The sequence below is a fragment of the Rhododendron vialii genome, chromosome 1a (genome assembly GCF_030253575.1).
Source record: "Rhododendron vialii isolate Sample 1 chromosome 1a, ASM3025357v1".
Lineage (NCBI taxonomy): Eukaryota > Viridiplantae > Streptophyta > Magnoliopsida > Ericales > Ericaceae > Rhododendron > Rhododendron vialii.
This window is the reverse complement of record NC_080557.1, coordinates 46,965,492-46,991,715: the sequence shown is the minus strand read 5'-3', so window position 1 is coordinate 46,991,715 and position 26,224 is coordinate 46,965,492. Positions and strand designations below refer to the sequence as shown.

The 26,224-nt window shown below is 39.8% G+C and overlaps 3 protein-coding genes across 3 annotated transcripts; 1 reads left to right on the top strand and 2 right to left on the bottom strand.

The window, feature by feature from the left end:
• On the bottom strand, positions 1–3,732 carry LOC131323395 (type I inositol polyphosphate 5-phosphatase 4). Its single transcript, XM_058355168.1, has 10 exons — positions 3,050–3,732; positions 2,860–2,947; positions 2,432–2,500; positions 2,212–2,299; positions 2,014–2,118; positions 1,302–1,923; positions 1,027–1,220; positions 739–847; positions 440–588; positions 1–253 (listed from the first exon to the last, which is right to left on the bottom strand). The coding sequence occupies exons 1-10, from the start codon at positions 3,077–3,079 to the stop codon at positions 28–30; spliced, it is 1,680 nt and encodes a 559-aa protein (XP_058211151.1). The 5' UTR covers positions 3,080–3,732; the 3' UTR covers positions 1–27.
• Positions 3,733–9,906: 6,174 nt separating this feature from the next.
• LOC131333781 (uncharacterized) lies at positions 9,907–11,497 on the top strand. The gene is made up of 2 exons (XM_058368525.1): positions 9,907–10,455; positions 11,357–11,497. Exons 1-2 carry the CDS (start codon positions 10,094–10,096, stop codon positions 11,412–11,414), a joined length of 420 nt encoding a protein of 139 aa, XP_058224508.1. The 5' UTR covers positions 9,907–10,093; the 3' UTR covers positions 11,415–11,497.
• Positions 11,242–23,318, bottom strand: LOC131333777 (homocysteine S-methyltransferase 2). The gene is made up of 7 exons (XM_058368510.1): positions 23,018–23,318; positions 14,391–14,447; positions 14,081–14,310; positions 13,483–13,612; positions 12,993–13,196; positions 12,250–12,321; positions 11,242–11,821 (listed from the first exon to the last, which is right to left on the bottom strand). The coding sequence occupies exons 1-7, from the start codon at positions 23,195–23,197 to the stop codon at positions 11,657–11,659; spliced, it is 1,038 nt and encodes a 345-aa protein (XP_058224493.1). The 5' UTR covers positions 23,198–23,318; the 3' UTR covers positions 11,242–11,656.
• Positions 23,319–26,224: the final 2,906 nt, after the last annotated feature.

Genomic DNA, 26,224 nt, shown 5'->3' with positions numbered 1-26,224 from the left:
GATCTTACACGAATTTGGATGAACTCCCTAATAGAAACTAAGGCCAGAATACCCATGGGGATACGGCAACAATTCTTCAACCTCAATCCTAGAACTGGCACAACTCATGCTTTTCTTGGTTCGGTTACGATTGACAGACTCGACCTCTGCCGAAAACAGGCTATATACTGGTCTGTGATCTGAGAATCTGGATTCCCCACGAACATAAGATAATTGCTGAAGGCCTCTACCATGCCATAGTATCCGATCACACCTTCACATGCAAATATCCAGATAAGTTGCTCATATTTGAAGAATATAACAGAACTTCTGCTTTTCTACAGTTCCACAAACTATGATCCACACCGCAGTTTTCTTCCCACCGCATAAGTTTTTAAGTAGAACTTCTATTTACCACTTACATCGTACTTTCTTGATTGAGAGGAATAAAAAAGATTACCATGCGGGTGTTCTCCGCTTCTTTTTTGGATGCATATCATCCCCTGTATATCTGTCTGAATTGTTTGAGTATTTGTAAGTGGGAGGAAAATAAATCCTTCCTTCATTCCAACCCTCAAAAACACGTCCCCGCCTCTGCTCTATCCGAAGCTGCTGATAAAAGCCAAAAAGGATTCAAACTCGAACACTTCTAAGCTTTGGCTTTGAAGACTAGAGCTTTCACAAGAATTACCCCCAAAAGGAACATAATAAAACCAATACAAAACCATAATGAAATCCGTCCCAAGTTTTTTGACATGCCTGGTCATTCTCTAACAAAGCCCTCCAGTTGCGCATCTCCACAAGAGCCTTTGCACAACGGTAAGATAGTGCAATCCGGTAATTCAAATCCCCAAGCCAAATAATTCGACTATGCCAAGAGAAAACATGTCTTAGAAATTCGATCTAAATGAAGAGTAAGTTTCTTTTAAATAGTGCATGTTCAGAAAATTTTAATAACAAATTTGAAAAGATGGTGAAAACGTTTCAATCAATCAACGCAAAAGGCCTGCAATAATTTAATCAAAATTCAGCTAATGAGGGACTCACTCATGCTCAAGGATTGTTTGAGGGGAATTCTCGTCCCCCGTACCATGAACCCTTGGAAACCTTGTCTTCCTTAAAATTTCCAGTACATCGGAGTTCCTTCTGAGCTCATCACCTTCCTTCTGCCCAGAGGTCAAATGAGTACAAATAAAGCAGAAGCTTGTTCGGTGCAAAGACATGCTAATCGAAATTGAACCCTGCAAAATCCAAGCGAAGGGTTCTGATTTTTGCTCAAATGTTTATATTGAAGTCAAATTTCAGGAGAGCAAACAATGTACCTTGTTTCCAAGATAACCCATCAATCCTCTTCCCACACAAGAAACTTTCATGTTGCGAACATCGTCTCTTAGATCTCTCTTTACCCATACTGTCAGAAATATTCCTACCATTTGTTTACTCGCAACCAGACAGTACCTTGATTGCCCTGCATTTCTATGTCTATCCTCCATGGGAATAAATCCACTGCATGAGCCGGGCGAATAATACGTGGTATTTGGTGAATCCCCAGGCCCAATCTCCTCATCTGATGAACCCCATCTGAAATTTGGGTCATAGTCACTTGGCCTTTGCCCAAAACTAACGCGATCACAAACACTGAATCTACGATCAAGTCTCGGTTGTGGTATGGACATGTCACTACCTGTGACTCTCATGCTACGACTTAAGGACTGAAATGAGCGACGATGGAAGAAAGATGAGGCCTTTTGCCTTGTTGACCCCTCAAAATCTGCATCTAGTTCCACAATAGGATTGGGAATTGGCGAAGGCGTTTGGCAACCACAATTAGAGCCAGGAAGAGTATTTAGGGTCTTTCGGATTAGTGATAGCCATTTCTTAGCCGGGGCATTGTCTTCTGTGCCCAAAACGTTACCAGCATTTAGAGGAACAATTTCTTGAAACCTAATGGCAAAATATGGAATTATATATCTCAAAGGAGGCATTGTCAAATGCAAGATAATGCACAACGAATTTTGGATCAATCAAACTAACCCAAGGACATAAATGTCAGCAGGAGGAGAGGCATGAAGCCAATCTTCAAGATTCAAATAGCTTGGGGGAGATTTTCCGGCCACATTCCATGTTGCTACAAATATCCTATGTTCACATGAAAAGGATAAAATTCAAACCAACTGTTTTATAAAAGCAGGTAAATTAACTACTCCAGAATGAATAAGAATTTGAAGAAACCTATAATTGTGCACATCTGGTACTAGGGAGGCATCTAGGTCAATCTTACTCCGCCGGGCACGATCAGAGTTCCTCCTACTTGATCTATCTGTGGATTCAAATGGGGAAAAAATCAAGAAAATCAAGAAACATGGTTTAAAAAGTTTTGAAAAGTATTGGGTGAAATTCAGGGGGAAATGAGGGTGTGGTCCAGAGAAATATTGGTTGTCTGAAACCGTACCTGTTCTGCTTTTCTTGATAGTGCATGCCTCCCTCTCTGAGAAGTTGGTCCTCCAATCTTCATCACCACCTGAAAAAGCAAACCAAAAACCATTAATTGCACAAGTACTTCATATTAAAGTTGTTAAAGCTGTGGTTTTTCCACTAGTACTGCATCAATTGCGCAAGTATTCATACGGAAAACAACAAAATCAATCCAGTTGAAACCAAAGAAATGTAAAAATCATTGAACCCATTAAAATCCAAATGCTTTGGTACTACACAAACAGCGATTGATGCAGAATAAGCTACAGCGAGTCAGTGAAAAAATTACAGAGACAATCCCATTTTTGTTTCATGTCACAAAATCCCCAAATCCCAAAACTTTTTCAGAACCCTAAGCTAGAACTGGATCATAAGAAAATGGAGAAGGAAAATAAATGGGAATACCTAGTTGAACGACGTCGTCCGCATGGAAGTCTTCGGATTTGCTCTTGATATTGAGCCATTTCTTGACCAGGGTCTTAGGCCATGAAAGCTTCACCAACACCGCTAAAAGTCAGAAAAATCTCACATGCAGCAATGTCAATAATCAAATCGAAGAGGGTTATTTTTGGATTTTTGCATTTGCCAAACACACCTTGCTTTTCTTGCAGTTCTCATCTCTCATTGTTTCACAGCTTCATATGGAGATATCACTCATTCACAGTACAAAACTACGAAAAAAACCCCTGTTTCTTGCTTCTCTTACAATTGAACTGAAGCAAGTAAACAAATTCTTGATCTAAAAGAGCACCAAAACAGGGATTGAATTAATCCCTGGATATAAAAAGAGCCAAGAACAGAGAAAAGAAGCTCTGTTTTGCTCAACACAACAAGAAAGGGGTCCTCTGTTTTACTTAGGTAATGAAGAGAAAACAATTGAAATAAAGAAGGAAATCGGAGTTTCTTGGCTTTTTGGTTTCTGGGTATTGAAACACGAGGTCAAATCAAAAGAACCCAGTTGGAGTGTTTTCTTTTGTCTTGTCTATACCACGTTTAGTCGAGAGAAAACAGAGGAAATAAGAAAAAAAAACACAGAGATTCAAAGGGACCAACGGAACAGAGAGGTACAACACTAATGTAGGGAAGTGATACTACTACTATGAGATTCTGTTGTTAGAACAAGACAATGTAGGGGACATAAAGATGAATGAAGAGAGAGAGAGAGTCTTCTCAACCTCGTTCTGAGTTACAAGAAGTGTAGTATAATGAATTGGAATAAAGCGCAGGGGAGTTCTCTCTCTATCTCTCTCTTCGCGAAAATCAAAGGCCGACCCAGCTTAAAGTGAGGGGGAAATGGGTGTGGTATTTGCCTATTTGGTTACCCAAGACCACCCAAAGCCTGCCCGCCGTGCCCGGCGCAGCCACCTCTTTCTTTCTTTATTTTTTTGGGGGTAAAAATAGCCCCTGTTTCTTTCTCTCACTAAAATCTTGACGCAGTAAAAAATTTATGAGAGACTAATCAGCGTACTAGTTCAAATAAGATAAACAATTCGTCGTAACGTGTAAATTTTGCGCACAAGTAAGTAAGAGAGAAACTCTGCAATATTATTGATTGAAAGTAGTACATAAACTCTAGGTTACAAACCTTTATATAGGCCGAAGCCTTAGAAACCCTAAAAATAAACTTGGAAAATAAAAAGTTCCAGAATTTGGGGTTTTTTCTAAAACTGAAAACGGGAAAGAAAAACAAGACTTTTCAAAAAAGAATCAACTTAAAAGGAATTATGGTCTAAGAGTTATTAACGAAATAAATATTTTCTAAAACAGCAAAATAACGCAATTGAAGGCCTAAACGAAGAAATTAAGCCGAAAAGCACCATCGATCACCAACTTAGGGTTTAGGGTTTTTGGGAAAATGACGGCCAAGGACTTGTTTTGATAATTAATACCCGCCAATGACATTTTCAGCATTAACAATTGTTCTTAGCATGTCCTTAGCGGGTATCAATTATCAAAACACGTCCTGGGCTGTCATTTTCCCTAGGGTTTTTAGGGTTTAGACCGGAGCGCGAAAATAAGTCAATCCACCAAGTTTAGATCTATTCCGAACTCGTTCGAATTTTGCCAAATTAAATAATTTAAAATTAAACATCATTTGAATTTTCGGGACTTGGTTCGATGGTTATGGAATTGGTTCTTCCCGTGTTCTGCATCAAATCTGTTTCTCTCTCTCTCTGTACTACACTACTGCCCACGGTCAGCAAAGTAAAGGTGGGATCTAAAATCCAAGCACTGCCCATCTTCCCATTTTTTATTCCTTGAACCCCAAAAGCAGTTCAAAGAAGAAAGAATCCACAAGGACTACTCCTCTGCTTTAATTTTCACATAAAGAAAGAGAGAGGGAAAAAAAAAAATCTAATTTCTAATGTTCATTTTTATGAGGCTGAGTGATAAGTACTAATGAAATGGGATGAGCCCATACCCATATGGGCTTCCTTAGCTTCTAAGGTTGTGGGCATGTTTTTGCAGATTACATGGAATGTTTTATAGGGCATTTTTTAACAGCAAACTCTGTTCCACAACATGGGGTTCATTGGGGTTTGAAACTTCTATTACTACTACTGTACTACTTTTTAGGGTTTCAATACATCAAGATTCTTTACAAGAGCCATGGTTGTTTCTCCAAAGTAGATTTTTGGGGGTTTTGAGGTAATTTTTTTTGGGTGTTTTGGGGCTTTAATTGTGTACCATTTATATTTTGGAAATGCTAATTCCCATTCCAACAAATGTGTTTGTTTGTTGAGCAAAATTGGTTGTGTTTTGGCCAAATCTAGGCTAGTGTCTTTGGGAGCAAAGGCAATGGTCCCAAATTTTAGAGAGGGGGGGGGGGGTTTCTCTGTGTATGTTGCATTTGCAAATCCATTTGTCATTTGTTTTAGAACTTGTGCTTCAAGGAGGACAGCTTGTTTTCAGTTTATTTTAACAGGTGCAACTCGTTATCTATTTATTTGAGTATATTTATCACACAAAAAAAAAAATCATCTAACCTAGATTTCGTATCTTTTGTCTTCAAATATGTGGATGATTGTGAGTAGGATTTCGAAAAACCACTCATATTTAATTTTTGGGATCACTTTAGTTGAGATTCTTCAACTAGTTTAATTTGTAAATTACTCAACTGTAGTCTACAAATAGGATTGGGGTTTTCTGTAGTACAAAGCCGCACTATGCTACAGGGTTGTAGTGCGGCTGATTCGGCCGTTCATTTCGGCACAAACAGCTCAGATTTAATCTGAGCTCCTATTGATGAGAACCGTTCATTGTCGAATTAAAATACGAACTGTTTATCGCCGAAATGGATGACCAAATCAGCCGCATGACACAACTGTAGAGACGGGCCTACAACATCACAGAATCCCTACGAACATAACATAAAATAAACAATTCAAATCATCGAAACTAGACCACAGCCGAGACTCCACCTCCACCTCCACATCCAGCCTCATAACCCATCTCCCTTGGGAAAGTTTAGAATCACATTAATGTAGGATCTTGCTAGGCTATTTGGAGACCCTTTAACTCTGGCTCAACTCAACCCACAGCCCCATCCATTTCCTAGGGTTTTGGGCAACTATCTGTCATCTGGAATATTTCAACTTTTTAAAGCTTCAACAAAGTAGTACTAATTACTTCTTGGATTAAGCTCTCGAGGTTTAATTGACTAATCTTAATACACATGCCACATGTGGGAGACTGTAGCCGGTTCCCCATCTTAGAATTAGTTTCTCACTTTTCAAGGTTCTTAAGAAATCAAGTTGTGTATTAGTTTATTATATATTGTTGGATTAAAGTAATTAGTGTTGACAAGCAAAACACTCCAAAGAGCCCTATAGTCCTAATCTTCCAAAAGGGGTACCTAACCATCACCACGTACGTTGGACCGGTGATCTTGGCCCGAAACTTATGGATTTGTTTCATCTCAAAGGTCTCATGTTCGATTATTCCTGTCAACAACTTATGGGGCTACCTCACCTCATTTGTAAACGTGGAAAAGACTGTTGAAAGGATTGTAAAAATAAGCCCAAGGTGCATGCATGCTGACTTGAGACACCCTGTATTTAAAAAAAAGAAAAAAAGCAACCACCACATACAACCCACTGCCCTAGTGAAAAGCTTCCACTACCATTCTAAACATTTAGATCCCTGGTATAGCTCTCAAGACTAGTCTAATTGTCTTAGTCATCCTAGCTAGTTGTGCTAAGCATATGGGTGAGTGTTGTGGGCTCCCATTTTTATCATTAAACCCATGCAATCAATCACTGAATCAAGACATAATGGGCATGTTTGATAGCTAGATTGGGGCTTGGGATAGGACTCCGAAAGTGAAGTGCAGTTCAAAAAGTGTGTTTAGTTGGATTTTTATCCCATGGATTACAAATCCCATGGGAATACCAATCCCCCCATTTAATGGGACTAGTCAACCCATGGGAGGTGTTATTACAAATCCCGTCCCCATGGGATTGAGCAAAACCAGTTTAAAAATCCACCTCAATCTCAATCTCAATATTAATCTTATCCAAAACAAATATGTTATTTACAATTCCACCTCATTCTCAATTCCAATTCCAATCCCAATCCTAATCATGTGCAAAACTAACATGAATAAATGATTCATCCCCTCATTAATAATCTCACCTCATTCTCAATCTCAATCCTAGTCTCACCTCATTATGAATCCCCTCAAAACGAAATCTGCAATCAAACACGCCCAATGATCCCAATTAACAAACTAGGGTAGGGTTTGGTTTCGTATTCTCCTCAATGTGAAAATTTCACCGCAGAGAATGAAAAGACACAGAGAATATACCGAAGTTGCAGATACCATCTGCTATTGATTCCATAGGATAGAATGACATCTCGGTAACAGTTTAAAAATGTTACTCCACCAGTTAAGTAAGGGGGAAAAATAAGTCCGTGTCATAGAATCACATCTCGATAGAAGTTCGAATACCTTGATTGTAAGGAGAAAACAATTCAGGTCTTCATCGAGGTAATTCTATCCTGCAAAAGAACACAGATAATGTTTTGATCAGTAAATGGAATTGTTGCTATTAGGGAGTGAATCAATAACAAAGTGGAAAAGGGGCCCAAGTGGTAAATGCTTATCTAGTCTAGAGGGACAAGAAACGGGGGTGGTGCCATCACAAATCTCTCACTTTCCCAGTGAGGGACTGTTTGATGCAAATCCATTTTTCATTAGGATGCTGTCTAGCAGAGAGTGATTATTCAGTGCTCGGAGAACTGTTACGTGGTGCTTCTGGAGAACTGCCACCACCATACACTTTGTCGTGAGCCTTACGTAGATGCGTGATGATAGAGATTCCTAAAGCACTACATGCCCGAAAGCAAGTAATACTAATTGATAGATTCAATCAATTGCTACATGATTGATGCATGATTCACCAATTCTCCCCCTTCGACTTTTACCCTATTTTTCTTTTGTATGACGACTATTTTGAGTTTCGCCTCAATTATTAGTTCTTTGAGTACATCTAGTTGTTCCGTTCCACATGTATCGGTAAGTGCCTAATCGACTTCCATCAGCTTTCTCGTTCCACAGAAACTACCTATACCACACCGCCCCTCGAATACGGCTCCGAGTATTTTTCTCTCTGCCAAATCAAGGTTTCAAGATTGTGTGATAGCCTGAGGAATTTCCTGTTATTTTGTTATTCAAACTGATTTTTTTCATTACCAGAACTGCCCTCGTCGAAGTTAAAGGATGGACGTACTTTGAGCAAAGTATCTTCTTCTCTTGGGAGAGACTTTGATTTTCACTCTGTTTCTTTTGCTTTTTTCAGCTTTTGAAAAAAAAAAAAAAAAAACAATCTTAAGCCCAATACTCCCCACCTTCTTCTTTTTTTTTTCTTCTCTCTCAGACAGATTTTCACAACCATTTTAAGTACTGGTGATTTGTGCTCTCTCCTTGTGTCATTCTCCCTACTATCTGCCAAAGGAAATAGGCATTTTCCAAAAGCACACCCTGCTTCTTATGTGCATGGAAATGGGGGTGCCGCCAAGCACCTCTGTATGCAAAGCGACCAATCTAGTCGTTAATTTCGGCAATCGACGGCTCAGGTTTGTATGCGCTTAAATTCAATCCCAGCTGTCTGTGACAAGATGAACGGCCGGATCGGCCGCTTGGCATCGTTTTGCAGGAATGCCGCTCGGCAGCATAAGAGTTATGCTAAGTGCTAACGACAACTGACAAACTTATGCATATCATGATTGATTTTGAAATCGTGAAGTTAACGATCTAACAAACTTGCGAGGACTTTACACTTATTTACCGTCATGCTCAATTGAATGGAACACCATTGATTTGACTCGGGGTGTGTGGACAGGTTCAAACTAGCGTAAAGCCTTTGATGAAGGGTTCATTTCAGTCAGTACACTGACTGGGTCATAGATGAACAGACCCTCTCGTTGAATTAGTTTCACCAGCCAAGCAAGACGCTGGTGAAACTAGACGCTGGTTGGGAGATGCTACTAAGCAAGACGCTGCCAAGTACCTTGCTGAGCGTATCTGGATCGTTCAAAAGTATTTTCAGTGGTCCGGATTAAAATGCGAACTCTTTCCTGAAAAAATTTATTTTCAATTCAAACTATTAATTATTGAGATAGATGGTCCGAATGTGCTCGGCAAGCCAAAGGTCCCCGGGTCCCAAGTAAGGTGTACGATACAACCACCAACCTGTTCCTTCCTTGCATTCCCTTTCTCAGGCAGTTCTCAGGCATTCCCTTTCCTTGTCTATATTATATATTTATATGCAGTTTATATTTGGTCGGAAAAAAAAAAATCCCAGAGAAATGCAATTAACTGAAAAAATTCCCCACAGACAGAACAATATTTTCACTAAAAAAAAAAAAACCAAATGAATCCAGTTTTCAAACTGCTGCCAAACAACTCCTTATACCAGAGTATACAAAACATGCAAGGCAGAATCTATATTAGATTGTTAACTACCAACTCATCTAAAACCAAATTAAATTGTAACTTTGGGATCCGGATTACTCGGTTGACGTAAATACTATAAAATAATGAGGGTTCCACGTGCACCAAACGAATTCAAATACATGTTCTATCTGTGGACATAAGTTTGTGTACATAACCTTACTCGATGATCCCACCCGAAATTAGAAGCAAAATTGAAATCAAATATGGTATGATTGTGGTGGAGTTTTTTGGGATGGCAAAGGGAGGGGAGGGTTAGTAGTATGTCTGGAGGAGGGAGGGTTGTGCTTTGAGTAGAGGTGGGCATCGTGTCGTTGTCAGCTTGTGTTTGTATCAGAATTTTTTCAATCCTAATCCAACCTGTTTAACTTTTCGTGTGATCGTGTCGTATCAAATTAGTGTTCTGTGTAAAAAATAGCCAACTCTAACCCACTAATTTCATGTCTAGTTCGTGTCGTGTTGTCCTGTCCTTTCATAAATTCTCACCCTGCGTCGTGTCGTGTTTGTGTCAGAATTTTCCCAACCCTAACCCAACCTGTTTATCATGTCGTGTCACATTCGTATTTCATGTAAGAAATAGCTGACCCTAACCCGCTAACTTCGTATTGGGTTTGTGTCGTGTTCTCATGTCATGTCGGAAATTCCCACCCCTAACTCTGAGTGGTAGCCGAGTTATTGTTACGGATGGAGCTTTGGCTGCTGGTTCAGGTCATGGTGCAGCAACCTGGGTTCACGTGGGTGTCGGCGCAGGTGGAGCTTTGTTTTGCATCCTCAGCGGAATGGTCGAGATTCGAGCATGCATGGCAGCTCTTCGGTGGGCCTGTGCTCAGAGGATCCCTTGAAGTTTGTATTCAGACAGATCGCTCTGTTTTTGTGTATGGCTTATGTTATCCTCAAGGAGCTGCTGCTGGTATGCAGCCGGCCCTTGAGGACTTTTGTTTTCAATGTTCCTCTATTAATTATGTTCGATCCTTCCAACTACCTATAATTTGCGTACTTAACCATTTATGGGCTGGTGCTAAATGGTGCTATCAGTGGGAACATAGGTACTGTTTGCATGAGAATTTATTGGCCCAATCAACTAGTAACAAGTGGTCATTCATTTTAGACAAAATAGAGCACGCATAGACTGAAATACATGGAATCACATAATTAAAAGAACGATGATGTTCTGATCAAATTAGTGTCGTTTTAATAGATAATGACAATTATTGCCAGGTGTCACTCGAATAATAGCTTAGAAAATAAGCAGTTCGAAGCTCAGAGGCACGAATAATTTAATTCAAACAAAAGGCAGTTACAATTGACACAGTCAAAGGAATTAAAACTCTAGCATATAACTGCCCACTTCCAACACGATGTTGTTACAGGCGAGTGGGGTGATGGATTAAACTGAATCACCACAGTTAAAGATCATGGAGGGAAAGTTTGAATTCAAAACCAAGACGACTTTGAAGGCAATCAGGTGGGAAAGAGAAAATGCGGAGAAGACTCAAAAGTTTACCTATAAATAGAAGATGAAGGAAGAAAAAGACCCCTGACAAATCATCAAACAAACAGCTATACTATGCTTGATTTGTCCATTTAGGCAGTAGTTAGAAGAACTTAGACTTAAGTTCGAAATAGTTTGTAGTAGTAATCACTTTGTAACTCATTCTATTCGTTAGTGGAAGTTTGGAGAATCAATTGGAAAGTAAGTTCGTTTTGAATTGATCAAAGTATCTTGCTTGTTCTTTGGTTTATCAAGTTTCCAGTGAATCGTTGTGCCGTTCTAATACTTCTAAATAGAGAAATCCTCTTCGTTGAGGTAATTGAACCAACATCACAATCGCTTGATTAAGTTTGACTTTTTATAAGTTGATATCTAAAAAGGATAATTACAAGCATTTTCTGGTACGTTCGCATACAATCAAATTTCCAAAGTTAGCCAAAATCCCAGCCAAACAGGTACATCAAAAGTCCCAAAGAAATACAGGAAAGAATGCAGATGGAATGTATACCATAATCACCAACTTAAACACATGCCCTCACTGACGTTAGAACCAAAACACACAAAAAAGTGTGTAACGCAGGTCGTATCTCATCAACACATTAACCGGCTTTCTCCTTAAGCTGCTTATAAAAGATTCTCTCATCCCTAAACTATGTTAGCTTGGGTGGGACTCTCCTCCATTCTTGCAATTAGGAGAGAAATCAATTACAGCAAACCCCATCAGTACCTTCCATGTTCTAAGTTAATCAGCAGGATCACTTGAGAGGAGATAGAGCAGCAGATCTGTTGGAGAGGGTTCTATATATTGCTCTGATGGTATTTGGAGTAGTTCTGCAGCAACCTCCAACAAGGGATGCCCCAACCTCACACCACGTGTTAACGTACGAGACAAAATCTTCATCTCGAACCCCAGTATTTTGCTGCAAAATTGAATATGGTAATCACTTAAAACATACCAAACACAGACTGCAGAGGTTCAAAAATATTTGAAACGGGGTAAAAACTAGACGGATTGGCACATTGCTCAATTCCTTGAATCTTCTAAAGAACCCATAATTGAGTACAGATTCACTGGGAGTTCGTGGATGGGTGGGTGGGTGTTTGTTTTGGGAAGGAATGTCACTTTTTGGCTCTCAATGGTCCATAGGAATGCCGGGTTAGCTCACGTAAATAACAGACATTCATGATTCAACTATATTGGAAAAATGCATATCCAGAGAAGGGGGAAAAATATATGAAAACTCTTGAAGCATTATTGCACATAGTCAAATTCTTCACGAACTGAAATTTGCAGTCATTCCAATTTCTTCAAAAACACAAGTTGTTGGCCTTGGGAAAAAGAACTCACCACCCACTCCTTTTGATCAGCATCATATCTCTCCCCACTGTTTGGATATATGAGTATTGGTTTAGACGTCACCTGCACAGATACCAAATGAGGACGATTTGCCAAAGGCAAAACAGAATAAAAAATTCTCGACATTTTTAGACTACTCAAAGGAAACATGAAATAGAAACATACACATCCTGGTTAATGGTTATTGGGCATAGAAAAGTGAAAAACACCACTTCTGCGCAATAACATCCTAGTTGTGCAAAGACAAATAAATCAATTATCCGCATGGAGAAGTTGAGCAAAGGAAAACCAATTTTGCTACATTACCATTAGATCTGATATCCAAGCCATTCAAAACAAGATAATGTCCAAACCAGTTGTATAGAGTCTGTAGACAATCTTACAGAGTGAAGCCAAAAATTTCAAAGTTTGAAAGCATCGGGAATTAGCATGCAATTGATAACACTTATCTGTGCCCAATCTTAATATTCCAAGTAGTAAGTTTAAGACCAACAACATTTTGTTTTGTTTGTACTTCCACGGAAAAGAATAGTAGTAAAAAAGATGGTAATAATGCTACTTATTGAACCATTTAATACCATGAGGAAAAGATGCGCACCAAAGATTCAAAGAGTTTCTAATGACATGACGGGATTATTTTGCATGTTTAACTTAGCAATGGACCTATAGCTGATAATTCTACGACAGAGATAAGTTAAAACTCGAAATATCTACAGAAGAAATCAGAACAATACCTTTTTCATAGACAAAATCAGATCATGAATAAACCTAGGTGGAGTGCAGTTGATCCCCACAGCGACAACTTTCTTTGATGCTTCAGCTATGGCAACACATTCGAGCAAAGAATCACCACTGACTACATTAACACCATCCTTAGAGTTGAAAGAAAACCATGCAGGAATCTTTATCTTCTCTTCCTCAAGAAGCTGAGCATAAGCCTGGATGAGTGCCAAAATTATCACCAGAATCAAAAAAGTAGGCACCAATTGTAATGCGTAATATGCTAAGAGTGTACTCTTAGGCATTATTCTCAGAGAACAAATTCCAGCCCAAAGCATAAAACAGCCAAACAGGGCAACCCTAATTGAACGAACTAGAAAACCAAATCGGCCGTTATTGTCTGAAGCCATACACTGACAATGATAGAGTTGGCACCTAGGTTATAATTTCTCTAGGAAAAAGCAATGAGTTACTAAAATTTCAAACAACCAAAGTTACCAATACCTGAGCTTCTAGCTTGTTTGGCACTGTTTCGAACGCAATTAGGTCAGCACCAGAATCTGCCAGAACCTGAACCCTTCTCCGGTGAAAGTCCTTTAAGTACTCCAGGTTCATTGCATCACCATAGTTCCCACTACAAAAGGACGCAGTGAAAGGAGGAACATTTTACGCTAAATCTCTACTAATCATAAGCATAGGTGACAGAAGAGACGCTGATAGCAGTTGAGGCCGTCAAACTTGTTCTCAAAGATATACAGTTGTCATATACAGAACGAAATTACAATACATGCTCACTGGTGGTAAGGTGAAAACAGCTGTTATGCCCATTTGGCGTATCATGGACACCATAAACAAACAGGAATATCTTGCTGATTCCGAATTTTCCATGTGACACATTCCCACATGCCAAAAGTTTGTTCAAGCTTTGAGCATTTAGAGTTGAAAACTAATTAAAGATCCAAAGACGTTACATCCAAGGAGGTGATAAGATACTATTTATATATAGAGCATGACAAGGAGTAGTAAAGTGCAAGATATAAGTCATTTCAAGACTGAAAAAACAAAAGCTGACACAATGAGGTTAAGGCAGGACTCAACTCACCTGTATTCAGAACCATCTGCTAGATAAGCCCCATAGCTCCCAACAGAAGCTGCAACTAGGATGGATCGATGTTTGAGGATTCTCCCATCACCAGCACCATCAGAGACACAATCACTACATAGTCCATTATAAATATCCCGTGCCTCAAGAGCAATTTCGACACTTTTTTTAAGCAAGGCTTCGCTCTCTCCTTGAGAAAAGCCTTTGGCCTCAAACCCCTGAATGGTCGCCTATCAAAATACAGTCAAAAGTTAGTTTTAAGTATCTGTGAGAGAGAGAGGGTGCGTGTGTTAAGGGACACTGTTAAAACCTGATAAGATGCTGTAATGATTATATCAGCACCAGCTTCAAGGTAATCGAGGTGTACCTGATCCATTGAGCAAATCAGTAGTATTATGCTAAGATAGCAAACAACTAAAGTGTTATATAACTGTCTTACTAAACCCGTAAAACTACATCCACAACTCCAAAATTATGCTCACTATAGTACCATATGCATCTGCTGGTCTGAACTCCCCCCACCCCCCACCCAAAAAAAAAAAAGAAAAAACACAAACCTACTCAACCCCTGAAAGGCTAAAACCAAAGAGAGGAAGCACATAAAGCAAACCTTTCATAAGTTCCGTAGGATTCATCCATTAACCTTAGTGATGTGATCCTATGATGAGGCTCATGACAGCCTAATGTGAAAACAGAGAACTTTCCATCCGCTGCTGCCATAATATTGGTAACAATATGATTAAAGTGCAGTTTTCGACTGTAACTCTTTAACCTTACCAATCAATCGATTAAGCTTGCTCAATATGTGACATTCTTAAGTACTTTTAAGTACTTAGAAGTAAAAATAAGATGCGACATTTTAAGTACTTTTGTTGTTTGACATCTTTAGACTCATAAAAAAAAGAAGCAGCAAATGAAAACCGATAGAACCATAGGACGAAACCCAAACAGCACGTAGAACAAAACTCTACTGGGAAGGAAGACAAAAATATGGTGCTAAGCGATGAGAGTTGAGAAATAGGAGGGTGAGGCATGCAGAAATTCCAATTGCAAAGCATGCCTCTCCGCATTGTTTAAAGTTACAGGGCAACTTTTGAAGTTCAAATGAATTGCATACTCCTTACTCCATCCCAAAAGGATTCTTCAGAAGTTGCTTTTGCCTGTTGGATGAACTAGAACTAATCAGTGAAATCAACTCAACTTTCTAACTTCCAAGATATTGGGTCCTAACTTGTGAATACGCACACTTGAGTGAACCATTGTGGTCCTGTAAATAAAAGAATGCAAAAATATACAAGGGAAAATAATAGGAATTTTATTTTGAACATAAACAATTTTTTGCAGACAGTTGTCAAGTTGTTTGTATACTTTCCTGGAAACGAGACAGCCACCATTACTGCACCATACTGTTCAGTGAATGGCCATGTGTTTTACTAGAAGCTCTGTTACATGTGGTCCAAGGCTATCTTACATGTGGTCCAACCTTCCAATTCACTTCACTTCTGACATAATGTCTTATGGAAGTATCCAAACAATCTTACTCCATGATCCAAGAAAAAGTATCGTGTTGTTAGTTATTACCACTTACCAGAATAACACCTTGAGTTCCAAAAGGACAAAGTGTTAGAACAAATTTGCCCATAATTGACAGGGTCCAGCTAAACCATGTACCCAATAGTTTTTTTTGTTGGAAAAATTGGCCGCTGCAATCTGAACTGTTGACGAAATCTCCACAAATACTGAAAAACGCTTCGAGTCACGACTATGTCGCTTTCCAAAAGACAGTATTTGCCCCCACCAATTCCGGTATGCAAAGGGTTACAACAAACCTGCCTTCAAGATAAATCGAAGCCCGAACTTGATGTTCTTTCCGTTTTCGTTTGCACTAACGAAACGGACAGAATATCTGCTTGAACGAATATAGGAACCGAGAACCACTGTGTTCTATTTTCTGCAGCAAAACAGAACGCAGAATGAATGCTAGAAAATATAGAGAGAGATGTGGGAGAGATTCGGATTATGTGTGTATATTATGAACACTGGATTCTGCTAAGTAGTGGTCTATTTATAGGCCACTACGCACCCATTGAGAATGGGTATGCACCCGATCTAATCTGACCGTTGGATCGGATCCTACGGCCTAGATCGATCAGTCACACCCAGTCACACCGAACTGGTGTGCTGTTTCACTCACACCCAATCGGATTAACGCCACCTTACTGCCAACTCGCAATAAGAAATGGCGCCAATAAGGCGCCTAGCGCTGACGTGCTAAGTGCAAAGTGCGCCGCTAAAGCGCCACAATGCACCACAGCCCACGCCACACAGCCCACGCCGCGCGCGCGCGTGCGCGTGCGTGTGTGAGTGTGTACCGGCTCTGCCGGTATCGTGCAAAGCACCAAACGGCTGCACCACACTAGATCATTAGTTACTTTCATTAGGAATGTTTCCTAATATATACCACTCCAACATCTCTCAGCTTACCAATGTGGGACAAAGCTCACAAAGAGGAAAAACAAGCATTCTAAGGAAACAAAGGAATATTCCAAAACCAAAAAACGACGACTCTTTTATTTTGAAAATCTCTAACAATCCCCCACCATTTTCGAAATACAGATGAAATATTCTCGGTTCTTATTACAAGGTTTATGCATACATAAATAGTGTCTTACGACTTCAACTATTCACTTAGTGAAAACATATCAAAGCTGGTCAGGGCAGCATAGTAGACGTGTCTTTGAACTAGTTGTCCTCTGTCGACCAACCGGACGTGTCTCACACATAATCCTCCAAATAGTGCAGATATCCCAATCGGTTGACCCGTGAACTAGCCTTGGGTCTTTTATCTTGATTTCATGAACGCTCTAAGGTCTAGCCCCTGTGACCTATAGGAAGCGGCACCACCTCCACATTCATATAGGTAGATTGCTATCCGTGCTCCTATAACATTAGCACAAAACAATCTATTAAGAACTAAGTAGTTCAACCTCCTTTGTATTTCACATTATAGGTACAAAACACTTTACCTTGGAATGTGTAAAATAGCTTTAAAGTGTTTCCAATCACGACATATGGTGTAGTTTCTCATTGAACTCAAGAGATTGAGAGTATCAACCGGTTGAGTTGAGTTTCCACCAGGAGTGATTAAACTAATTGGGCAAAAGTCCCATTCCCTTTGATGTTTTCAACACCAAATCCCTTGCAAGGCCTTTCGTAAAAGGATCCGCCAAGTTTTGACTTGACTTAACAAAATCAATGGTTATCACCCCATCAACAATCAATTGTCTTACATAGCTATGCCTTAGTCCAATATGCCTGGACTTTCCATTATACACTTGGTTATACGCTCGCGACAACGTAGCTTGACTATCACAATGCAGCGATACAGGTGGCATAGGCTTAGGCCACACTGGAATTTCCAGCAACAGATTTCTCAGCCATTCTGCCTCCTTACTACCAGAAGCTAATGCTACAAACTCGGCTGCCATGGTCGAGTCTGTTATCAACGTTTGCTTCTTAGATCCCCAGGAGATTGACCCTCCACCAAGTGTAAACACCCAACCACTCGTTGACGAGTGATCATTCTGCTCAGTAATCCAACTAGCATCAGTGTATCCTTCTAGAACCGAAGGATATCCACTATAGACTATTCCATAATCTATAGTCCCTTTGAGGTACCGCAGTACTCTATATACTGCATGCCAATGCACATGCCCAGGATTATTAGTATACCTACTAAGTCTCCCAACCGCATATGCAATGTCCGGTCTTGTACTTGTCATGGCATACATCAAGCTGCCAATCACTCTAGAATACTCTAGTTGTGACACCGCTCTCCCCTCATTAAGATCTAATGGCGATTGAGAGTCATACGGAGTAGACACCGGTTTGCTTTCAAAGTGATTAAACTTCTTTAAAATCTTCTCAATGTAATGTTCCTGGGAAAGAATCAAGTGACCACCACTTCTTTTAATTCTTATACCTAATATTACATCAGCAATACCCATATCTTTCATACTAAAATTAGCAGAAAGAAATACTTTTGTACTCTGAATGCTCTCTTGGTCTGTACCAAAAATAAGCATATCATCTACGTACAAACAGATAATGACTCCTCGTTTGCCATTAAATTTACTATACACGCACTTGTCAGATTGGTGTATTGTAAAACCATTTGACATAACCACTTTGTCAAACTTCTCATGCCATTGCTTAGGTGCTTGCTTAAGTCCGTAAAGAGACTTTATAAGCTTGCAAACTTTGTGCTCATAACCTTGCACAACAAACCCCTCTGGTTGCTTCATATAGATTTCCTCATCTAATTCACCATTAAGGAATGCAGTCTTGACATCCATTTGGTGTATCTCAAACTTGTATATAGAAGCAAGAGCAATTAAAACTCTAATTGTTGAGATTCTAGCAACCGGGGCATAGGTATCAAAGTAATCAATACCTTCTTTTTGGGTAAAGCCTTTGGCTACAAGTCTGGCCTTGAACTTATCAATAGTTCCATCAATTTTCATTTTCTTCTTGAAAATCCATTTACAAGCAATTGGCTTAGAACCAGGTGGTAAATCTGCCAGAACCCATGTATTATTACCCATGATAGAGTCCATCTCATCTTGGATAGCCTCTTTCCAGAAAGCCACGTCTTGCGATTTCATTGCTTCCTCAAATGTCAAAGGATCATTTTCAACATGAAGTGAAAATACATTGTGAGCACATGAAGTCTCTCTAGTGCCTTCAACTAGATAAACTATGAAATCAGGACCAAACGTTTTCTCTATCCGAACTCGTTTGCTCCTTCTCAATTCAACTTGTTCCTCAGGTTCATTTCCTTCAACTGGAACCTCTAAAGGCTCGTTGTCCTCTTCGGACATCAAAGGAAACTCTTCCGAATCTTTATTAGATTCCAAATCTTTACTAGATTTTAACCTTGGAATTTTGTCAAATCTGTTTTCATAGAACACTGCATCTCAAGATTCAATGATGGTGTTGATGGACACAACATCATTAGGCTCGGCCACTAGAAACCTATATGCTTTACTGTGCAAAGCATATCCAAGGAATACACACTCGATTCCTTTTGGACCCAGTTTCTTCCTTTTAGGTCTCGGCAATCTCACAATCGCTCTACACCCCCAAGTTTTAAAATAACTCAAGTTTGGTTTCCTTTTTGACCAGAGTTCATATGGAGTAATGTTAGACTTTTTGAGAGGTACTCTATTTAGGATATAAGCAGCGGTAAGTATGGCTTCGCCCCACAAACCTTTACTTAATCCTGCATTGCTTAGCATAGCAACTACCATCTCACATAAAGTTCTATTCTTCCTTTCGGCCACTCCATTTTGTTGTGGTGTATAAGGTGCAGTTACTTCATGAATTATCCCTACTGATTCACAATAATCAGGGAAGTGATATTCACCACCCCTGTCAGACCTAAGACGTTTTATCTTCAAACCACATTGATTTTCAACTTCAGTCTTATATGCAACAAATTTATCAAGTACTTCATCTTTAGAATGAAGCAAATAGACATAGCAAAATTTCGAATAATCATCTATGAACGTTGCCATATAAAGTTTTCCGCCTCTAGTTGGAGTGCTATGAAAATCACATACATCACTATGAATCAATTCAAGTAATGAAGAAGTCCGCTCAATTTTAGGAAATGGCAATCTGGTTATCTTTGATTCCAAACAAATCTTGCATTTATCAACCATATCATTATCAGATTTAGGAATTAGTTCAGATTTTATCATGCAATCCATTTTCCTTGTACTGATATGTCCTAAACGAGTATGCCATAAAGATAAAGAATCAAGCATATAAGCAGAAACAACTGTGTTATTAATATTAAGCATAAACATTCTCTCGGTTACATAGCCTTTGCCAACAAACACACCACCCTTGGACACAACAATTTTGCCCGACTCAAACACTACTTTAAAGCCATACTTATTAAGTAGACTTGCAGACACAAGATTCTTCCTAACTTCCGGTACATGATACACATCAGTAAGAGTCAGCGTCTTGCCAGAAGTGAACTCCAAGTCCACTTTGCCTTTTCCCTTAACTGATGCAGTTGACGCATTTCCCATGAACAGAACGGTACCATCTGCAACAGGACTATACTCAGTAAAGAGCCTCTTGTCATTGCAAACATGCTTTGTCGCACCAGAATCAACCCACCAACTTCCAGCATCATCGAGGATATTCGCCTCGGAAACAACAGCAATGAATTTATAATTCTTTGCCCCAGATGCTCCTGGATTTCCACCAGAGTTCTTCCTTTTCAGGATTTTGCAATCTTTCTTAAGATGCCCAGGTTTGCCGCAATGCCAGCAACCAATGTCGGTAGGATCCCGCTTCTACTTCTTCCACTTACCAGAAGACTTATCACCGTCCCTGTTCTTGCGTTTCTTGTTGGAACTTTCTTCCACCACATGTACTTTGGAAGTAGAATTATCCTTACCCTCCTGACGCCTTGTCTCTTCCTCCACCCGAAGGTGTTGGGCCAACTGATCAAGGGTATATTCCTCGGTCTTGTGTTTGAGTTCCTTTTTGTAATCTTTCCAAGATGCAGGCAGTTTGTCAATAACAGAGGAAACAACAATAGATTCATCCATATGCATGTTCTTAACCTTAAACTGACTGAGGATATACTGAATCTCATGCAACTGATCAATGACCGGCTTTGTATCAACCATGCGATAATTCATAAACTGACTAACAAGAAATTTCTTACTTGTAGCGTCATCAGAAAGATACTTATCGTTAAGTGCATCCCAAAGTTCCTTTGCCGTCATTGAATTCTGATAGACGTCGAACAGTGCATCTGACAGTGCATTGAGAATGTGTCCTCTACAGATGTAGTCATCATTCTCCCACTTGCCCCTTTCACGGGCCTGCTCCATAGTTTCATCATCTGGATTTTCTGGTATCTCCGGACTCGGAGTAGTCAGAACATACACCACTTTCAGGGTCGTTAGCAAGAAGTGCATCTTCTTCTGCCAACGCCTGAAATTCCCACCTTCAAATCGCTCCAATTTCAGAAAGTCTTGTGTCATCTTCTGTAGAGACATCGCCATCGCAGAATACTGTCTTTAGATTGTTGGAAAAATTGGCCGCTGCAATCTGAACTGTTGACGAAATCTCCACAAATACTGAAAAACGCTTCGAGTTACGACTATGTTGCTTTCCTAAAGACAGTATTTGCCCCCACCAATTCCGGTATGCAAAGGGTTACAACAAACCTGCCTTCAAGATAAATCGAAGCCCGAACTTGATGTTCTTTCCGTTTTCGTTTGCACTAACGAAACGGACAGAATATCTGCTTGAACGAATATAGGAACCGAGAACCACTGTGTTCTATTTTCTGCAGCAAAACAGAACGCAGAATGAATGCTAGAAAATATAGAGAGAGATGTGGGAGAGATTCGGATTATGTGTGTATATTATGAACACTGGATTCTGCTAAGTAGTGGTCTATTTATAGGCCACTACGCACCCATTGAGACAATAAGGCGCCTAGCGCTGACGTGCTAAGTGCAAAGTGCGCCGCTAAAGCGCCACAATGCACCACAGCCCACGCCGCGCGCGCGCGTGCGCGTGCGTGTGTGAGTGTGTACCGGCTCTGCCGGTATGGTGCAAAGCACCAAAGGGCTGCACCACACTAGATCATTAGTTACTTTCATTAGGAATGTTTCCTAATATATACCACTCCAACATCTCTCAGCTTACCAATGTGGGACAAAGCTCACAAAGAGGAAAAACAAGCATTCTAAGGAAACAAAGGAATTTTCCAAAACCAAAAAACGACGACTCTTTTATTTTGAAAATTTCTAACATTTTTTTTTAAACATCGGACATTTCATTCATAATGCCACGGCACATACAAAGAGATTTCATCGCAGCAGTATGGAAAGAACTACAAACACCCACCTTAGAAGTACGTATTTCAGGCAAAAAATATCACAGACTTAAATAACACATACTACAAGCAGAACCCAAAATACAATTTGGGAAACAGATGGGTAGGGCTGCAAACGATCCGAGCCGCTCGCGAGCGGCTCGGAGCTCGGCTCGATAACGGCTCGGCTCGGCTCAGTTCAAGACAAAAACGAGCCGAGCTCGAGCTCGAGTCCTGGGCTCGTTTCATAAACGAGCCGAGCTCGAGCTAGTCGAAACTCGGCTCGAATTGGCTCGCGAGCTCGATTATATAATATATATATATATATATTTATATATATTTTTTTACATATTTATATATATATTTTTACATATTTATATTTATTTATATATATATTTATATATATTTGTTTCATAAACGAGCCGAACGAGCCGAGCTCGAGCTCCGTAAATACCTATCGAGCCGAGCTCGAGCTCGAGTCCTGCAGCTCGTCACGAGCTCGAGCCGAGCTCGAGCCAACTAAATTTTTGCCGAGCCGAGCTCGAACACTCTAAAACTCGGCTCGGCTCGGCTCGTTTGCAGCCCTACAGATGGGTCACCCAAACCAATAAAAATGAACACAAATATGACGTACTTCTGATTTTACCCAAATAGTTTGGTATGAACAATTCGTACTATTTTATTTTACATGAATGATAAATTGCTGGTTGGTTGCCCAGAAAACTCAAGAAAAGAACACAGATGTTTTGAATTTCGTATTGGTTTGACAAAAAATTTGGAAAACAAATGCCCTGATAAGGGAATTATTTGTTAAGGTGAGAACCCATCAAAATTAAGAATCTTTATCAGCCAAGCTCTTTTCCTATCGCATTTCGAATACAAACATTGAACAAACTTAGCAAAATAAAACAGAATCAAATTGTCAAGAAACTCTAGACTAAATACAATAAATGCGTAAAACAAACGCAGATAGCGAATTCGATTGAAAATTGCTACATATAAACGAAAGATGGGAAGAAGGGTACCCTTCTAACGAGGTGAGGGGAAGTGAGGAGGCATTTGGCGCTCCACAGAGGGTCGTTGAGGTCCGCGCCGTGGCGTTCGAGCTCCGTCGCGAGGCCGCCGTCGATGACGGCGAATCCGCCAGCCTTGCGGAGTAAATCCGTCATCAACGACGACGTCGGCTCCACGTTGCCTGGTCCCATGGCTATCCAAGACGGCACCGACGGGAAAGGCCTGGTTCTGTGCTGGGCTGGCTATACCGATACGGCCATACGGGAGTAGTTAAGTGAAAGTGAAGTAGAGCACAAAAAACGACCAGGCTATTAGCTAGCTTGCCTTGTTTGTTTACAGGGTAACTTGTAAAAATGATCCCTCTAGTTTTAACCAACTCTCAGTTTCGTCCTCTAATATCAATTACAACGCTTTTAATCCTGAAATTTGGTGAACGTATCTATTAGGTCTAATAGATAACATTTCCTTTCCAAACTGACGGAAAAGTGCCTAATGAAGGGCAGTTTTGACATTTCAAGACATAACCATGTCTCTCAATTCAACTCCTTAATTTATCACTTTTCCATCAATTTGGGATGCAAACATTATCAATTGAACCTAATAGGTACATTAACCAAACTTCGGGGCTAAAAGCATTGCAATTGATACTAGGGAATGAACTCAGACTTGCTTGAAACTAGAGGGACCATTCCAAAAATAAAGTAGTGATAATGTCAAAATTATTTTTACTGGTGCCAAAATTCTAGTGCATAAAAATCTTGTACAATGCACATGGTATAAGCTTTTTTTCTATACTAGAGTTTCGGCACTAACAAAAATAGTTTTGGCATTATCATTTTCCAAATATACCCTTGTTTATAAGGACTCGGAGACACCTTTGATGAAAAAATATACCCTTGTTCATAAGGACTCGAAGACTTGAAACTAATTCTAGAATGTATTTCTGTTTAGTAATTCTTGTTGATTTGAATTGGTCCTTTTTGAAGTATCAGAATTCTTACTTCTTCTTTGATTTGATTCAAAAATTTGGTCAAGTTTGGTTGTTGAAAACACAAACAACTATCGATACCTAATTCATAAGGTGGTGACTGGTGACATTTTGCATTTGGGATGAGCATGAATTAGACATGTACATGGTCTGTGCAGCACTAAGTTAATTATGATTGATACCTAATTCCTCCTCATGCGAACGTTTGTCATGTGCAATGCTCGTACATGTCTGCATGCATATTGTTATGCCATCACATCCTTCCCTTCACTATAACGTTACCAGCGAATACCCATGTAATATTCAGTAGAGGAGCCTCTCGTTTAATCTGTGCATGTTAGTTTGAATATCTTGAATTGAGTTTTTTCCTTAACATATTGGAGTAGTTTCTTTCTTGACATTGAATCTTGACATCCTCGATATTTCTTGGTTTCTTTCTTGATCATTTGAATCTTGACAGCCTTAATTTTCGTCCAAGTGAACCATATTTTTTCCAAAAGAGAGGAGGAACTGGATAGGGACATAGGGTACAGGACTCACAATATATAACACCCTTTACTCCACAACCCAACCACCCATAGGTTGTGGGCTTAAATCCCAGAGCTCTTTTTTGAGTAGTATAATTTGGGCCGGGTTGGGGAGGAGTAAGGGCCATCACTTGACCTGCCGATCCAAAGCCCGCACAAAGCCCGTCTGGCCTTTAGAACTTTAGCATGGCCTGAGCCCACCAAACAGACGGGCCAGCCTGATGATGGCCCTTGGGGAGGAGGCTAGTTCTTGACCCAGCCCAATGTATGACTACTGGGGCAACGATTCAGCTATAGTCTACTGCTCTTGAAATTAGTAGAAGTTGTTGGTGGGGGGGGGGGGGAGGTATTATTAAGATCAAAATATAAATATTCGAGGACTGTGTCTCTCGAATCAAGGCCGCAAACGAGCCGAGCCAAACTTTTTCGAGATCGAGCTTGGCTCATTTACTAAACGAGCCAAAAACTTGCGTTCGAGCTTGGCTCGAGCCTTAACGAGCCAAGTTTAATCATTTAACAACTCTTTAATCGAGCCGAGCCTTTTTTAACGAGCCAAACTTTTTGTTGAACGAGCCTCTTTTGGATCTGATATTATGAATTCCTTGGCTTGTGGACATGTTTTTGCCGCGTAACTTGAATTGAAGACAGTGCGACCTAGAGAGAGCCATGATAAATACTAGTCCGTATGTGGAGTTATTCCAACAGCCCATTTTAAAGGCTGGACCTTCCATCATTAAAAGAGTGTCAAAAAAGCTGATCGGCAGTTGATGTTCTTATGGCTGTTGGGTGGGGGTTGGGCCTGTAGTGGGTCTTTCCTCACTTTGTTTACACTTTCACCCAACACCATAATAGCACTATGATGTAGTTCTTTCCTTCCACACTTTTGCCTTGGGAGAGAAACACACTTGCCCTATAAAAATTTACCGAGTGCGCTTATGGGCACCGTCGTGTAATGCCCCAAAAGCACACGTTATTGTGTCGTCCACGATTGCGAACTTCACGTAAATGTGTGATAGGACAAGGGGCATTCCCTTTATCCTGGGTGCAATAGGGTTCTTTGGGTTGACATTGTGTTTTATTTGTTTGTCAAACGTAAAACCATGAGGTTGAATTTTAGCGTCCTTGGTAGCTTGATACTACAATTTAAGAGTATCACCCACAGCATAGGTAAACGGTCATTTCTCTCCGTTTTAACTAGCCCAGCCATAAAACTAGAGATTCAACTTACTCAATAGAGCTTTGGGATTTTAACATTAGGCACAGTACCTCTCTTCTTATGTTGAGTCACACTATTCACTCAATACTAAGAGCATCCACAGTGGACTAATCAAATTTGGATAACAAAAGTTGTCACATCACCTTTTGATTATTCATTTAAGAGGTTACTAAGGTTAGCAATGTAGATGTCCACAGTGGCATAATCAACATTGAATAATCAAAATTTGCCACATCACCTTTTCAACCTATAAAAATCTAAAAATTATCAACGTATAAAAAAAATTTAAAAATAGTTTTCAAACTAATAAAAGCATGTTATTAGAAGTAGAAAGTAATTTTTTGAAAACTTTTATTTTGAAAAAAACATTTTTCCGAAAAAGTTTTAAAAAGCTGTTTTTGAAAAAAAGAGTTTTTTTTTTAAATAACAGTTTTTGAAAAAAAAAATTGACAGTTTAAAAAAAAAACAGTTTTAACTATTTTTGCCA

What these genes read in the sequence shown, in the direction of transcription:
- LOC131333777 (XM_058368510.1), bottom strand. Translation starts at nt 23,197, where the DNA reads ATGGGACCAGGCAACGTGGAGCCGACGTCGTCGTTGATGACGGATTTA. An exon ending in CCCCTCACCTCGTTAGAAGG is followed by an intron (nt 14,448 to 23,017) that starts GTACCCTTCTTC and finishes TCAATGGATCAG; the next exon opens with GTACACCTCGATTACCTTGA. An exon ending in CAAACAAGCTAGAAGCTCAG is followed by an intron (nt 13,197 to 13,482) that starts GTATTGGTAACT and finishes GCACTCATCCAG; the next exon opens with GCTTATGCTCAGCTTCTTGA.
- LOC131323395 (XM_058355168.1), bottom strand. Translation starts at nt 3,079, where the DNA reads ATGAGAGATGAGAACTGCAAGAAAAGCAAG. An exon ending in CCAGATGTGCACAATTATAG is followed by an intron (nt 2,119 to 2,211) that starts GTTTCTTCAAAT and finishes ATGTGAACATAG; the next exon opens with GATATTTGTAGCAACATGGA. An exon ending in CAAACAATCCTTGAGCATGA is followed by an intron (nt 848 to 1,026) that starts GTGAGTCCCTCA and finishes CTCTTGGCATAG; the next exon opens with TCGAATTATTTGGCTTGGGG.
- LOC131333781 (XM_058368525.1), top strand. Translation starts at nt 10,094, where the DNA reads ATGGAGCTTTGGCTGCTGGTTCAGGTCATGGTGCAGCAACCTGGGTTC. An exon ending in TGCTATCAGTGGGAACATAG is followed by an intron (nt 10,456 to 11,356) that starts GTACTGTTTGCA and finishes CCAGCCAAACAG; the next exon opens with GTACATCAAAAGTCCCAAAG.